Genomic DNA, 14,582 nt, shown 5'->3' on the forward strand with positions numbered 1-14,582 from the left:
TTAAAATCACATTTGAAATCAGAGAAATAGTATACTATTTCACGCGTGTATTACAATAACATCCATGACCTGGTATCATGCAAATATGAACCCGGAAGAAGGTCTCTTGGTGTATACAGGTGAGATCAGCCGTGGATATGAAATATTACTCACATCAACTATTGAGCTTGTTGTATCGTCGATGATATGTACTTTCACTTTTAAACAGCAAGTCGTTGGAGCAAGTATCCGCCTTACTTGAAACGTATAAGCTGCTAAAATGGAAGGACAGCGAAAACAACGTGACGAGTCAGAAGAAGTGGGATCGTCTTCTCTGGCTTCGCTCCCAGCACCCAAGACGAATGTTGTGTACAGATTGCGTGATATAAAACGAAGTCTGGTTGAAGAGTGGACTAAGACTTTTGAAGGATACGATAATATACAGGTAAGGGTGAACGAGTGTAATCCAATCCGAGTGTAAATTAATAATGAAATATACGAACGAACGAATGAATGAATGAATGAATGAATGACCGGTATACATACTGTATATAACCATTGTTCAAGACGTTGTTTGATTGTTATCATTGTAAAATTATCCTTTGTAGGTTTCACAAGGTGATATTTTTGAAGAAGCTCCAAGTGCTGATGCCATTGTATGTATAATTTATTCAGACGTTGCCCCCTATCGCTGCCAACCACAAAAATAATTCTTACCTTCTAACTGAATGATTTGAATTATAGCAATGATTATACGTAAAGATTGACTAATCACAGTAGTGACTGTGGATTAAATGACAACTGTTTGTCAATTTGTCTTTGTCTGGCGATTTGTACATGATTTTAAAATCTGAAGAAAAAATCCCTACAAAAATTGTAATTCTGAGCATATCTGTAAATTTTTTGCCTGCACAAATATTAACAGAGAAATTGCTGAAAAATACTTATTCTTACTTTGCTGTGACATTTTGGAGGGAAAATTGTGACATACAATGTGTTGAAGCCTAGGCTGACCAATCAATGATCTCTATTTCTAGGTGTCTCCTGCCAACAGTTTTGGATTTATGGATGGTGGTATTGATGGTGTGTATAGTGCTCACTTTGGATGGCAAATGTGAGTATAACATGCAGAAGTTATTAGGTGTATGATTTATTTAAAAAGGCATTAATATTGGTTAATTTACAACATTTAAAGAAAAATTTGTTTTGCGTACCAGTATCATTTATTGTGTGATACATTCATTCCATATGTATAAAACTTGAACTTTTAGCATAACATGACAATTAGATATGCTGTTTTGATCAAACTGTGTATATATCTATACACCAGTAGGCACTGACTACTGTATGACAATCTTACTGTGAAATGTCTGGTAACTTTTCTACTATATTTTAATTATTTTTGTTTTTTGAAGTACATAATATTTCGTTTTATATTTATATAAACAAGCCATGCATGGCACAGTCCCCGTTAGTTATCAAATTTAAAATATATAGTTTTGTTTATGGTAATATATATGTTTATAGCTGGAACACAAACAAGCTGATACTTGATTATGATGATTTTTTTAACATTAAAATGATTGATATCTTGCATCCGATCATCAACGAGTACTTGTCCATATTGAGAGATATTGCTCTGGAATAGCATTAATTAATACAAAATCGGCCATTTTGAATAAATTTACATCTATACATGTATATCTATAACATGATGATCTATAATATAATGAATATTTTAACATAAGCAGTAAAAACATGTCAGTAATATGGCTCTAGAAGTGCATTCATTAAAAAAAAATGGCTGCCAGATGGCCATTTTGAATCCATTCTGAAGAATTAAATGATGTGCATCAGGAACTCATAATGTCCAGCGTATGTACCAAGTTTGAACAAAATTCATCCATAAATGATTTTTTTTGATTATTTAGCACAAAAATGGCCGCCATTTGGCCATTTTGAATCAGATAGTCAAACTAATATATTTGAATATTTATGTTGCACAGAGGTTATTCCATAAGTTCCCATTTTTGAACTGTGCCCGAATGGAGACTAACAATGCCCACCAGTCTAAGTATCTATAATCCCACCTTACTCATATCAATACATTTATATCAATAATCATAACCCATACATATGTGGTCATTGTCTGGCTAACAATTGTAGTTTCCTACATACCGGTACTTTTTTTATAACAGGCAAAAGCGACTACAGAAAGTAATCAGAGAAGAAAAGGATGGTGAGATTCTTGTGGTAAGTGATTAACAGCAAGTAATACAAAGGAAGCTATAAGCAGAATGCCAGATGTGGATGTAGAATGCTCAGTTAGAGCACTTTTATGATGACATATTTGTTGCATTGCATTGTGGGATATATATGTATATAATTTGTATTCTCTCAAATGGTGCAAACTTACTTCTCCTCATCAATGTTTTTTTTTATTTCAGGGCGATACCGTTATTATCCCAACATTTGAAGGTGGTGCTAAAGAAGACAGTATGGATTGGTCAGCTTTTAATGGTGGTAAACCAATCAAATATCTGATATCAGCGCCAACAATGAGAGTGCCAGAAGTAGTAGCTAAAACACCGAACGCATTTCTTGCATTCCGTGCAGTAATATTGGCAGGTATCTCATCATCATTTTTTGCATTCCGTGCAATAATATTGGCAGGTATCTCATCATCATTTCTTGCATTCCGTGCAATAATATTGGCAGGTATCTCATCATCATTTGTATTCCACCCATGCTTACATCAAACAATGTCACATTTTTTTGTTATCTCTGATGGTAATTGCATGGTTTTTAAGACATGACTCCACCTTTACTCACCAAATAGGCTACAGACTAAACAGAATTGGGCGAGCAGTATGTAAATGAATTTACCTGTACAGTATAGGGCAGGTCATGGTTGTTGATTGAGTTCTGTAAGCAGTAATGTAACATTCAAGTTCATTGCAATAAGAGAAATGTAAACCATGGAACTAGAAATTTTCTATTTTTGTAATAGCGAAAATGTTGGCTGTATGATACTGAATTGCATATAAGTTTATTACATTTGCTTCCACAGAATCTTTAGATCTTGTCTTGTTGCTGTACATTGATGATAAAATGGAGTCATAGTTTTCTGTCGTAAATAATTATGGATAGGTATTATTCAGGGTTAAGTAATATCAAAAGTTTTTGAACAATACCCATAATTTGTTTACAGTGGAACCGTTTGGCTGGACACGGCTCTTTCCTCAGACATGCAGTTTTTAAGACGAAGTCGAAAATATCACTTTTACCAAAAATGACAAAAAATATTCATCTAAATTAGAGAATTGAAAATATCATCACGAAATGAACAAATCTGATAGAGATCCACCTGAGGTACCTATATGTGTACTGTAAATGCATTACTTATTCACTGGGTTTTAATTTTACTATTTCACTGGGTTTTAATTTTACTATTTTAATTTTACTATTTCACTGGGTTTTAATTTTACTATTTTGATTTTACTAATTTTTATAAGAGTAAAATCCGCTAAATTAAATCTGTGTGAATATGTAAAATAACAATAAAACTCATTGTTTCCTTGACAAAATCGTGAAATTAAAACACAGTGAATATGCTCATATCAAACAAAACATGTGATTTTCATATTACCTAGAATACATACCCTTACATCTGTATTTTATTTTCAGTTCAGAAACATAATGCCAATTTAAAAGAAGGGGATAATCCAATAAAAAGTGTGATATCACCGGGATTGGGAACATCCGTTGGAAAGATGCCCTCGGATAAATGTGCTGCACAGGTATGTTCAAATACATAACAACCAAGTGTGAGAATGGAGACTTTTCTGAAAATCATGAGTTCAAGTCTTTGCTTCATGATTTTATTACTTTCATGTCTATTGTTCTCGCATGTAACGTATTTAGTATTGAATGTTTCAGATGAAGTTAGCTTATGATATGTTTGAACTTGGTTTACATCGAGAGTTTTATGAACCTGAACATCTTACCACAGTCTGGGAACATCACTATGTTATGTGTGAGGTAAGCAATGTAATCATATGCCTAATGTAACATACCGGTAATACAGCTTAGACATTCTGAAAATGCATACTTTTTTTTTTCATTGTACATGGTACCTGAACGTTGTCCAAAGCTTTTCAAGTTCATATTGGATCAGATAACTAGGAATTGTGGTTAAAATTGTTCATGTTGGCAAGCTCATGTGTTTATTTTCAGAACTATTATTCATTCTCATCAAAATATTGGTTAAAATTCAAAAAATGTAATTCTTAAGCAATGCCTGGGCCAGTTTCATTCAAACTTTGTATAAATAACGAGCATGATGTTTTGTTATTTTATTCAAAAAATTCCAGCTGGTTTATGTGTAGATTATACAATTTTGTATATCTTATTTCTAGGAGGCGACACTTTGACCAATAGTAACCTTGGTAAAGTACCATTTGATGTAACATCGTATTTTTAACAGGACTACCGGTACCACTAGCTGACTATAATATCTTATAAGATTCGTAGAAGAATACGTTGTAAAGGATAGATCCACATCACTGTAGTTATCTTCAAGTTATATCCTGCTTGCATTCAGTTTTTCAAAAAAACCTCAAAAATGTTTGCCAAAAATATTCACTGACATTAGAGAATTGACGTGTTGTCACGAAATAAACAAATCTGAGAGGTCCACTCTGAAATAGCAACATGTGTACATATACAATATCAAGGCAATTTGGCTAGCTGTTCTCAATTCATTTTATACCAAAAATATTCACTACAATTAGACTTTGTCAACAGCAAAGCTAAAAGTCTCTCAAATTCTCTTCCTGATGTTTTTAGGACTGCTGTCACACACACACTATAAAGAAAAAACATGAATTAGAGTGCTGCTGTTAGTGCCAGTATAATTATTACCCTTCTTCCTGATTTGAAGACCTTTACGTGGTATGAGAAATGCTAGCCTTGACAGACCACTCATTCATTCGCATATTTAACAAGTGATGCGTGTATATACTTTAAGAGCTGTCGGACAAACTTGAAATATTGTCTGTGGTGAACTACCATCAGCGCTTGTATGTAAATGAAAAATAATGCACAGAGATTGTTTTGGGTAAAATGTACATGTTTATTGATATTTTTAATAAGAAATTGAAAGTTATTAATAAAAATGAAAATGAAAATCTTGTTTTATTGCATAGAATATTCTAAGAATGATCACAGCTTGGCACTGCTTTGACTTCAAACCTATCTATATGTAATAAGTGACCATTTAAAATAGACAACAGCTCAAACTCAAGATGAAAAATATCTGAATTTGAAACCATAGTCATACTAGTATTTAAGCAGTCCCTCTATAGACCAGTCTTGAATCAACAATTGTTTGAGGTATGAATTATTACAATCTTGTATACATATTTGTTTGCACTGCTGGTAGCCAAAAGTCTGTGAAAGTTGTTTTATAGATAAGGATGTGAACAAATTGTTGCCTCATTTCCTGACCTATTATCAAAAGTAAAATCCTAGTTTTGAAAAATTAAGATTAAAGTCATTCATGGGCATTTGACTTGATAAATGGGGGTGAAAAAAATATACTTTGTTTCAAAAGTGATCATAATTATTTTAGACACAAGTCATCAGCTTATTTCGATATATGTTTTTGCTGAAAAAATGCTTTTTGAACAATCCATGTTAAAGTATTTTTTCATAAAACATAAATAGTAAACAGAAATTCCTGATTCAACACAAGTACCTCATAATCATAGGTTTATTTTTCACAATATGTAACAAAATGAAATTGCAATAAGATGAAACCTGTTTTCCCCATGGAAACCAATGGTAACTGGATCATTACTGTCCATGGTTGATTTCTACAACATACAGTTGCGTTTTCTTTGTGGAGCCTTAATGATATGCACAAATATTGTCAAGGCGATGATTCCAATCTGTTGTATTTATTTATCTACTGTTTCAAAGACACTCAAAGACTTCAAGACTGAGCTATAGAGGGACTGTCGTTCTATGCCATAGATGGTAATTTATTAATTTACAAGTATCAATCAAAGTGCTACGGAATCATATTTTACCTAATGAAATCTAAGGTGCCATTGGCAGTGGTAATTACTTGGTACCTATATGAATAATATAATTGTGACATGATTACAGAATTATTCTATTACAAGTGGGAGATACCAGTAACTATAAGCTGCAAAGAGATAAAGTTAGCTTTATAATACATGAATTATTAATACCAGAGGCATACCTGCTGATGGCAAGATACACTTGCCTTGCAACTACTTGCTACACACTGTATATGCAACACTATTAATGGCCTAGTTAGCATGATAGTAATAACTCATTACCCAATCAAATTTATGCAAACATTATAGGAAATATCTTCTAAAGAAATAAAATATAATGGCCAGTTTAAATATTGTATGCTTGACAGTTGTTAGCAGGTCTTTTAGCCAATCCAATCTACTATACCATTGATAGTGGAAAGAGATGAGTCATTACGAGCATTGTAACTAGGTACACTGACAAGCCCCAAAACTACAAACTTTATGATTTGCGTGTAGTGATGATAAGCTAGAGTTTAACAGTTTTGACAATACAGCACCACGTGCATATAGTAGAAAATTATTTTTAAAAAAGAAAAAAAAATAGAGGGCAGTGAAGTTTTTAAGATACATTTCTGTCTTGTCATTCAAAAAACAAAATAAAATCTTTTTTTTTTCTTCTATATGTTACATCTTGAGACAAATATAAATTTACAAATATAGAATATATTACTAGCTGAATAATAAAGGTATTAAAAATTCCAATTTGTGAAATAAAATTATGGCTTTAAATGTATGGATTTTTTAATGTCCTCATAATTTGATTAGGGACACTATAAATTCAGTCTTCATTCGAGTTGTATCACCTCATATTTTACCATCTTGGGTTCAATCATATTAACTTGGCTCCACTTTAATAGATACAGATTTTCCATTATCAGTGTTACCTGTACTTACAGTCTGTCCTGTTTCATTGATTGAAATCTCTACAACTGCTGGTTCTTGAGAACATGATTCATCACGAGCAGCACACACAGAGGAACATGCTTTCTCATAAACATTGCTTCCGTACTCTGAGTTATCCTCACGCTCCTGTTTTACCGACACAGACTTCCTTGAATAATAGTCATGAAGTCCTCCCATTGATTTCTTTGGTTTTAGAAAGTGCCTTGTATGTTTATGAACCACAGGTTCTTTTTTAATTTTTGGTCTACCTTTATTAAGTCTCCTCAGTCTTTGTAGTCGCAATACGACAGATTCTAAAACACCTTTGGCAGAAATCTGCTGTGACCTTGTATCAGTTACACCTACTCGGTGGGGCATTGTCTCTCCAATGTCATCATGTACTCGTTTACAAGAATTCTGAGAGTCTTGATTAAAACTTGAGATATCTCCCTTTGACATACCAGTTACAAAATTCTGGTTAGCCAATGACGAAGTTCTAACATCACTTGCGTTTATCTTACATGTGTCCATCTCTGTAATTCTAACAATATTATGACTACTACTATAATCTCCAGGCTGTTGACCTCCATTGAAAGGTGGGAAATCACTCTGACATGCAACTGCATCAACAGCAGTTTGCATTAACGCATTAGCCTCGATAGTATCTAAGCAATTATCTTCCAAGACATTAGTTACAATGGTTCCTGCATTCATCGTCCTAAGTCTCAAGATCTTGTAGAGAGCGTGCATATTACCTACGTTGATACAGTCTTCTGGTTCGTTCAAGTGAGAATTAAATGCCCAGTGTTCATACATGTTTTTATTGGTTGATCTGTCTCCATCGTTCCGTTCTTGTTGATTCTCTTGAAAAAGAAAAATGACCAACTTAGCTTGAGACCTATTATATCAATAACTTTGAGAAATATGGGATTATGCCGTGACACATGTACACAATAGACCACATGGACCTGATAGATCAAGTCTGTTACCCAGAATGCAGTTTTGTACCAACACAATTCAATGCACAAGTGAATTACGATTTTGAAGTAGATCTGTTGGATTTCAGCAAAAAACAGCATGATTTAAAAAAAAAAATGGAAATTAGCATGTTATATGTATTACTAGTATATAAATTTGAATACCAGTATTCACAATGTCAAACAATGCTCAAAGACCAGGTCTTATAAATAGACAGTCAAATTTTGAGCATTTTGGAAGGGATGGGCGATTAGCCAAACGTGATCCCAAAAGTAATGTGGAGGGTGGACACTTAGACAGATGAGTATGGTAATTAATAACATTGCTTTTAAGAGAATTGAAATTTTTTTAACGATGTAGTATGTAATTTTTACTATTGTTTTTTGATACTGTATGTTGATAGATACAATTGCACTATGATTTATCATGAACTGAAAGTTTTCTCTCATATGCATGTGTACAGTGTATTTTGGTACGTACAACGAAAATAACACTCACTTTACATGCATACTTTAGTGGGTTTGATTATTGATACAGATGCGTGTCATACAAATCCATTTTTTAGTTGATGACAAATCAAAGTTCAATTTGGACTATAATATGGAGTATCAAACAACAATATTAAACAATAAATTTTCATCCATATTGCATCTTTGAATTGTTGATAGAATTCTGACAAAAAATTCAAAAATAAGCAGTGACTTGCACATTTTGAGTTGATGCACAATGACCAGAAACACAAAAATTTGTTTTCTACACTTATTACTAGTATCATTTCTGTTCAGATTAAAGTTTTCCCTAAAAAGAGTTTATATGTAAGTGATATGATGATTTGCCCTGATGTGTTAAATTACATGACAAATATGAAATAATTAAACACTACACACCTTACTTTGTGGTAGTGAAACCGGTTGAATCCCCTGCAAATGCAAAGCATTGTCACCTTCCAACGTTCTTTTAAGGATTGATCTGGATTCTGTCAAGTTTGAGTTGTTACGAATCATTGCAGTATGGCTGTGTTGTAGAGTGTTGCCATGGATTCGCTCAGATATCCCGACAACTTGGGACTGGTTTGAATGGACAGGTGTCTGGTTTACATGGGGAGTGTGTTCCAATGTACTCGCAGGCATTGTTTGTGGTTTTATCTGTTCCAGATGAACAGGAACTACGCCAGTCTGAATCTGTTCCGAAGTAGTAGTACCTCTAAAGTCCGAGGACCTGGGAGGTATAGATCCCGGTTGGATCTGCACTGGATTAATAGGCATTGTTCCAGTCTCGATCGGTGTTGGAAGGGTAATGTTTCTACTATGTGGTAAAAATCCAGTTTGCATCTGTGCCAGACTGACAGGCATTGTTCCAGTCTGGATCTGTACCGGTTGAATAGGCATCGCTCCTGTCTGTAACTGCGTCGAAAGGGTAGTGTTTCTACTATGTGGTAAAAATCCTGTTTGGAACTGTGCCGGATGGGTACTGTTTCCAGTTTGGATTTGAGATGGATGGGTACTGTTTCCAGTCTGGATCTGTGTCAGATGGATATTGTTTCTACTATGCGGTAAAGATCCAGTTTGGATCATAGATGGATGAGAAATGTTTCCAGTCTGGATTTGTGCCAGGTGGGTATTGTTTCCAGTATGGATCTGTGCCAGATGACAGTTGCTGTCAGTCTGTATCTGTGTCGGGTGGCTATTATTTCCAGTCATGATCTGTGCCGAATTAGTGCAGTTTCCAGTCTGGTTTCGTATCGAATGAGTACTATTTCCATGTTCTGCAGCTAATTTTTGTTGAAATGATGTAGAATTTACTTTGACTCTGTGGTCATTAATATAAGGCTGTTTTGCTGTTATTACAGTGTTTTGATTGATAGTACCTTGAACAGTACATATAGGCAAGGTTTTTTGCACCACTGTCTGCGCCTCACTTCTCTTAACTTCTACAATAGTTTGTGCTCCAACAGACAGAATAGATAGCACAGGCATGCCCTTAGTTGCAACAGAATCTTTCGTATGTACAGTTAGACCATTTGAGAAGATACTATCAGGAAACATTGATCCATGTTGAAACCTTGATTTCACTTTTGACTGCATGCTTTGATTTGTTGCTTTTATACGATTGGTAAGAACTGGTGTTGGTTTGATTATTTTATTGCTGTTTTGAGTATTGGCACCTGGAGACTGAATGCAGTAAACTGAATTTAAACTTGGAGTCTTGACACTAGTGGCAGCAGTTGGCATATGTTCCTGTGAAGACAATGAAGTAGGAACCAATGGAAAAGTTGAACTGGTATTTGGCACAAATGAATGAGATAAACTAACTGGAACAGGGTTTGCCGAGTTCTGCTGATTTGTCATGTTTTGCTGATCATGAGAAAATGATACATTGGTTAACGTAGCATACTCTGGACTGGGAGCTACTGAAATTTGTCCTTGCTGCAGACTGGTATTTGCCATATCAAAGTTAGATGTCTTTTGATTAGAACTTAGCTGACTGAACATTGTTGGCTGAACAGATGAAGAATAGTTGGGGTACTTCTCCATTGGTTCTGTTTTTATTTTCTTTGATAGTGGTGTATCAGAGTGATGTCCAACCACTGTCCAATCACTGGGTTCTGATTTGATATTAACTGTTGGGTACTGTTGGTTTGTATATATACTACTTGAGCCATCCACACCATCGCTTCCAGGATTCCAGCTAATCTGTCTATGTTGTACTGGCTGTCCTACCAATCCCACACCTTGACTAGTATTTGCAATACTTTGTTGTATTTCAGTCCCAGTTGAGCTACTTTGTAGACTTGGTACAACAACAGAACTATTCTGTAGTCTGTTGTAAAAGTTAATACTTGGTTGTAGACTTGATGTGATATTATTTGGAGAACCAGTAATACTATGTTTAGGTACTAGGGTACAGTTTGGAGGAGCTGATCCATTATTTTGCTCTCCTATTTGCAACCACTCACTGATTTGTTGTTTACTTTTCTCCCAGGAAGCAGCAGACTGACTATTCATATCAGTAGTGTTGTTAGATGTGTAGTTACACTGCGATGTCATTGTACTACATGGCTGTTCAGTGCTGCTTAGTCTAGGAGGGGCATATGCCATCAAGTTTTGCAGCTTCCTTACTTCAATGTGTGAAGTTTTACCTTGTGACTGAGCATTTTGCAAACCAATAGAACTGACACTTGGCAGTGAAGCAGGGATATCACCAGACTGTGTTGAATACAGCGAAGTTAAAGGAGGGACATTAGCTGTGGACATACTGTTTGTAAAAAAATGACTGACAGCAGGCAGTGGACCATTCCTTGGAATTTCATATCTTGTCTTTTGTAGATAGAGTTGAGGGACTGTACTTTGAGTGGTATAACTAGCAGGCATCGTAGACACATAGCTTACTGGTTGGTGCCATGTACTGTCTGTGGACACACTCTGTGTGGATGGTATAAACACACCACTACTGTTTCTATATGTAGCGAGGTTGGATTCAATGTTTATATTGGATAAATTGGCAGGGTTACTAACAGCAGTATTACCAGAATCACTTGAGGCAAATGTCCAATTTGTATTTTTACTTTTTCCATCTCCAGTCAAACTAGGCTTTTCAATTTTCACTGTAACGAAAAAATAGGTTTGAGTGGTGACAAATAAAGATGGAAAAGTTAAACAAAATAAAGCTGAATGTGAAGTATCTTTTATTCACATCTGATGTTCTGTAGGCCATTCTACATGAACTCTGAACAAATTGTGTTCCTGATTGGCTACTGATCTATTGAGACCTTCTTTGCATATCTCATTTGTCAGAAGTTGTTAGAAGCAAGGTACTTAGTGTGGTTGAGATTGAAACCAACAATGCCATGTATTTCAGAAATTATTAAATATTTATAATCACTAACGTTTGTATGAGCGTGTGCAGTGACTACGTCTGTTATAATTTCTGTATGATTGAAGCTTCATAGAATAAAGTGAAACACTTGTCTACCCAAACAAATCGTCTCATTTGAATTTCAAATGAAAATTGTTCCAAACAGAGATGGTGGTTAACCTACTCAATTACACGAGACAATGCATAAAATTATTGGCTGTTACAACAACACACATGTTTGAAGTTTTCAGCAACTTATTTATTTGATTTAAAATGTCAACAATGACACAGAAATGACACTTGTAGCAGTGAGACCAGTATGGTGGTAAAACACAGCACTGTGGCAGTACCAACATGCTATCTGTTTGTATTCTGGGGAGAACACTGCAGGTTGATTCTAAATCATTTTAGGATTCATTTTGAAAATTTTTTTATACATGTATCACAGAATAAACTGTCTATAAACCTAAATATTTACAACTCAAATAGCAGTTATACATTGTATGAGCATGTATAGTGACTTTGGCTGTTTTAATTTTTGTCAAGATTGATGTGAGAGTGCTATTAGCAAAATGGAGGAATCTGCATGCCTAGAAAATCATGTAGCTTGAAAACCGATTTTAAATAAAACTAAATAAGGTAACTAAATATTTCAAGTATAAACTTTAGTATTTCAGGGTGATGTTTTGTTGTGTATATGTCAATTTCATTAAAAATGCCCTGCTGAGAAGTCAAGTAACTATTAGCGTTCAAGATTAATAATGGCGCAGCCAAAATCAACTTTGAAAACCTTGCAGTTGTTGATCCTACATCAAACTTTTCCAACAGGATCTGCTATTTATTCAAAAAAATTACTGTTTTTGGTAGTAGCAAGTATTTCGCCAGATTTGTGAAATACTCTGTGATGGGAGCAATTAAGAATCTATAATCATGTAATCTTTGAATAGTTAATTTACTCAAAATAAAGACATATATTGCGTGGCCGTCAGATTAGATAGAATTAGATAGTATTAATTTCAACATCAATTTTATCAAGTGTTTAATAATTCTGTGTAATCTTGGTCGGAATTTCGAAATACTAGTCACTAAAATCAAAGAGATCGACAAAACCAATGAAGATAATAAATTAATACATCCAATGATCATAAAATAATCGAAATGTTGCGAAGGTTTGAAATATTTGTAACGTAAACAATCAACAAGCACTGAAACAGAAGCGTTGCATAGAGTCTCGGCAAGGTCCTAAGACGCAGTTTGAATTGAGATTGCCAAATACACAACAAAGAATGCACTATGTAATGCTGCAATTTAAAAATCAATTTGCAAACATTATTGATCCCTGAATATTGGAGATTCATAAATATATAAAAATAATGAGAATATTTACCTCCGAGTTCTTGATTTTGGCGAATTCTGACGCGATCTTCGTCCACAACCCAGCTCTGGGCCGCCATTTTGAAATAAATATGGCATACGCCACCTACGGCGATATCACAAAAGACTTTTACGTCACGGGAGTGATCGGCTTATATTATTATAATTTATGCGTATGTAGACTGCATCACATAAATTCATATACAATGTATATATAAACATATGTAATAGATATTTTGGTATTTTTGTTCTTAATAATAACAATAATGTATTGCATCCTTAGAAATGCAATTTATATCTGGTCTGACTAAATTCTTCTATAAAACTTCAGTTTAAAGCGCGCATGTGCGACATTTGTGTTGATAAACATTGATTTTCCCACAATCAAATGAGGTTTGACCTGGGCGCGACTTGCATTGATTACCGCCGGTGACTCCTTCGGTACCTTCCAATAACATGAAAATTGCTTGGAAACGTCTCATTTCGTACTCGTTGATCTGCGAAACAGTCAAAGTCGCCGTCTTTGTTTATATGAGACCCATATTTCTTGCACATGCGCAGCGCGACGACTACCGCGCTTTAAAATACAGCTCAAAATCTAGTTTGTTTTATCACCAATTTTACTAATTACAAAACAAAAATGACAATGCATATATGGCCCAAACAAGTATGATTCAGTTCTCATTTAACTTTTAATTCAAGTTCTTTATTCTACAGTTTGACTAAAGTAGAGACAAATTTCTTCATTTTCAGAAAAAGTGGTGTATTACTATTAGTTTCCATGACAGGGTCAATAGAAAGCACTGTCAAAGTTTTATTACGACGTCAAAGCCTGAACTCTACGTACCCGGTAATGCTAAAAACACACATGTAAACCTATTCTATATACTATATAATTTTAAATTCGTAATAGTTTCGTACTTTGCTGTATAACTTCTTTCTCATGTTCTTTATTGTAGTCGTGAGGTCCTGATTTGTTATTTCTCCACATATTTGTAACTTCCAGCTCATGATTGACTGAAGTATTGGAAGAGCATCCATTCCGAAAGGACATAACAATTAGAAAAATCATGGTGGTGAGATTGAGGGTAGAACTAGTGAAACTATTTTTTTCTTTCGCTTATTTTTGAGGTAGATTTTTCTTTCGGGATTATATTGCTATAATTCTATAAAAGTACAATTTTTTCTTTCGATGCAAATCTATCTCACTCTTAAATGCATATAGAAAGGATTGGGCATCGGCGTCAATATGAAATAACTGTAGGCAGATTTTCCAGTTGCTTTATGTATGGCTCAGGCTAGTTGTTTGTATCGACTCTGACTACACAAATGACCAACTACCTACACAAATCACATTCATATCTTGCAGCAAACAATCAGAACTTG

At 34.5% G+C, this 14,582-nt stretch overlaps 2 protein-coding genes across 2 annotated transcripts; one reads left to right on the top strand and one right to left on the bottom strand.

Annotated features, from left to right (window-relative positions):
• Positions 1-85: 85 nt before the first annotated feature.
• LOC100375269 (uncharacterized) lies at positions 86-5,168 on the top strand. The gene is made up of 9 exons (XM_002734301.4): positions 86-119; positions 209-424; positions 588-635; positions 1,017-1,093; positions 2,178-2,232; positions 2,427-2,607; positions 3,667-3,779; positions 3,919-4,020; positions 4,398-5,168. Exons 2-9 carry the CDS (start codon positions 260-262, stop codon positions 4,410-4,412), a joined length of 756 nt encoding a protein of 251 aa, XP_002734347.2. The 5' UTR covers positions 86-119; positions 209-259; the 3' UTR covers positions 4,413-5,168.
• Positions 5,090-13,285, bottom strand: LOC102806405 (uncharacterized). Its single transcript, XM_006815919.3, has 3 exons — positions 13,210-13,285; positions 8,855-11,571; positions 5,090-7,850 (listed from the first exon to the last, which is right to left on the bottom strand). Exons 1-3 carry the CDS (start codon positions 13,274-13,276, stop codon positions 6,942-6,944), a joined length of 3,693 nt encoding a protein of 1,230 aa, XP_006815982.2. The 5' UTR covers positions 13,277-13,285; the 3' UTR covers positions 5,090-6,941.
• Positions 13,286-14,582: the final 1,297 nt, after the last annotated feature.

This window comes from Saccoglossus kowalevskii, chromosome 11, assembly GCF_978046115.1.
Source record: "Saccoglossus kowalevskii chromosome 11, keSacKowa6.1, whole genome shotgun sequence".
NCBI lineage: Eukaryota > Metazoa > Hemichordata > Enteropneusta > Harrimaniidae > Saccoglossus > Saccoglossus kowalevskii.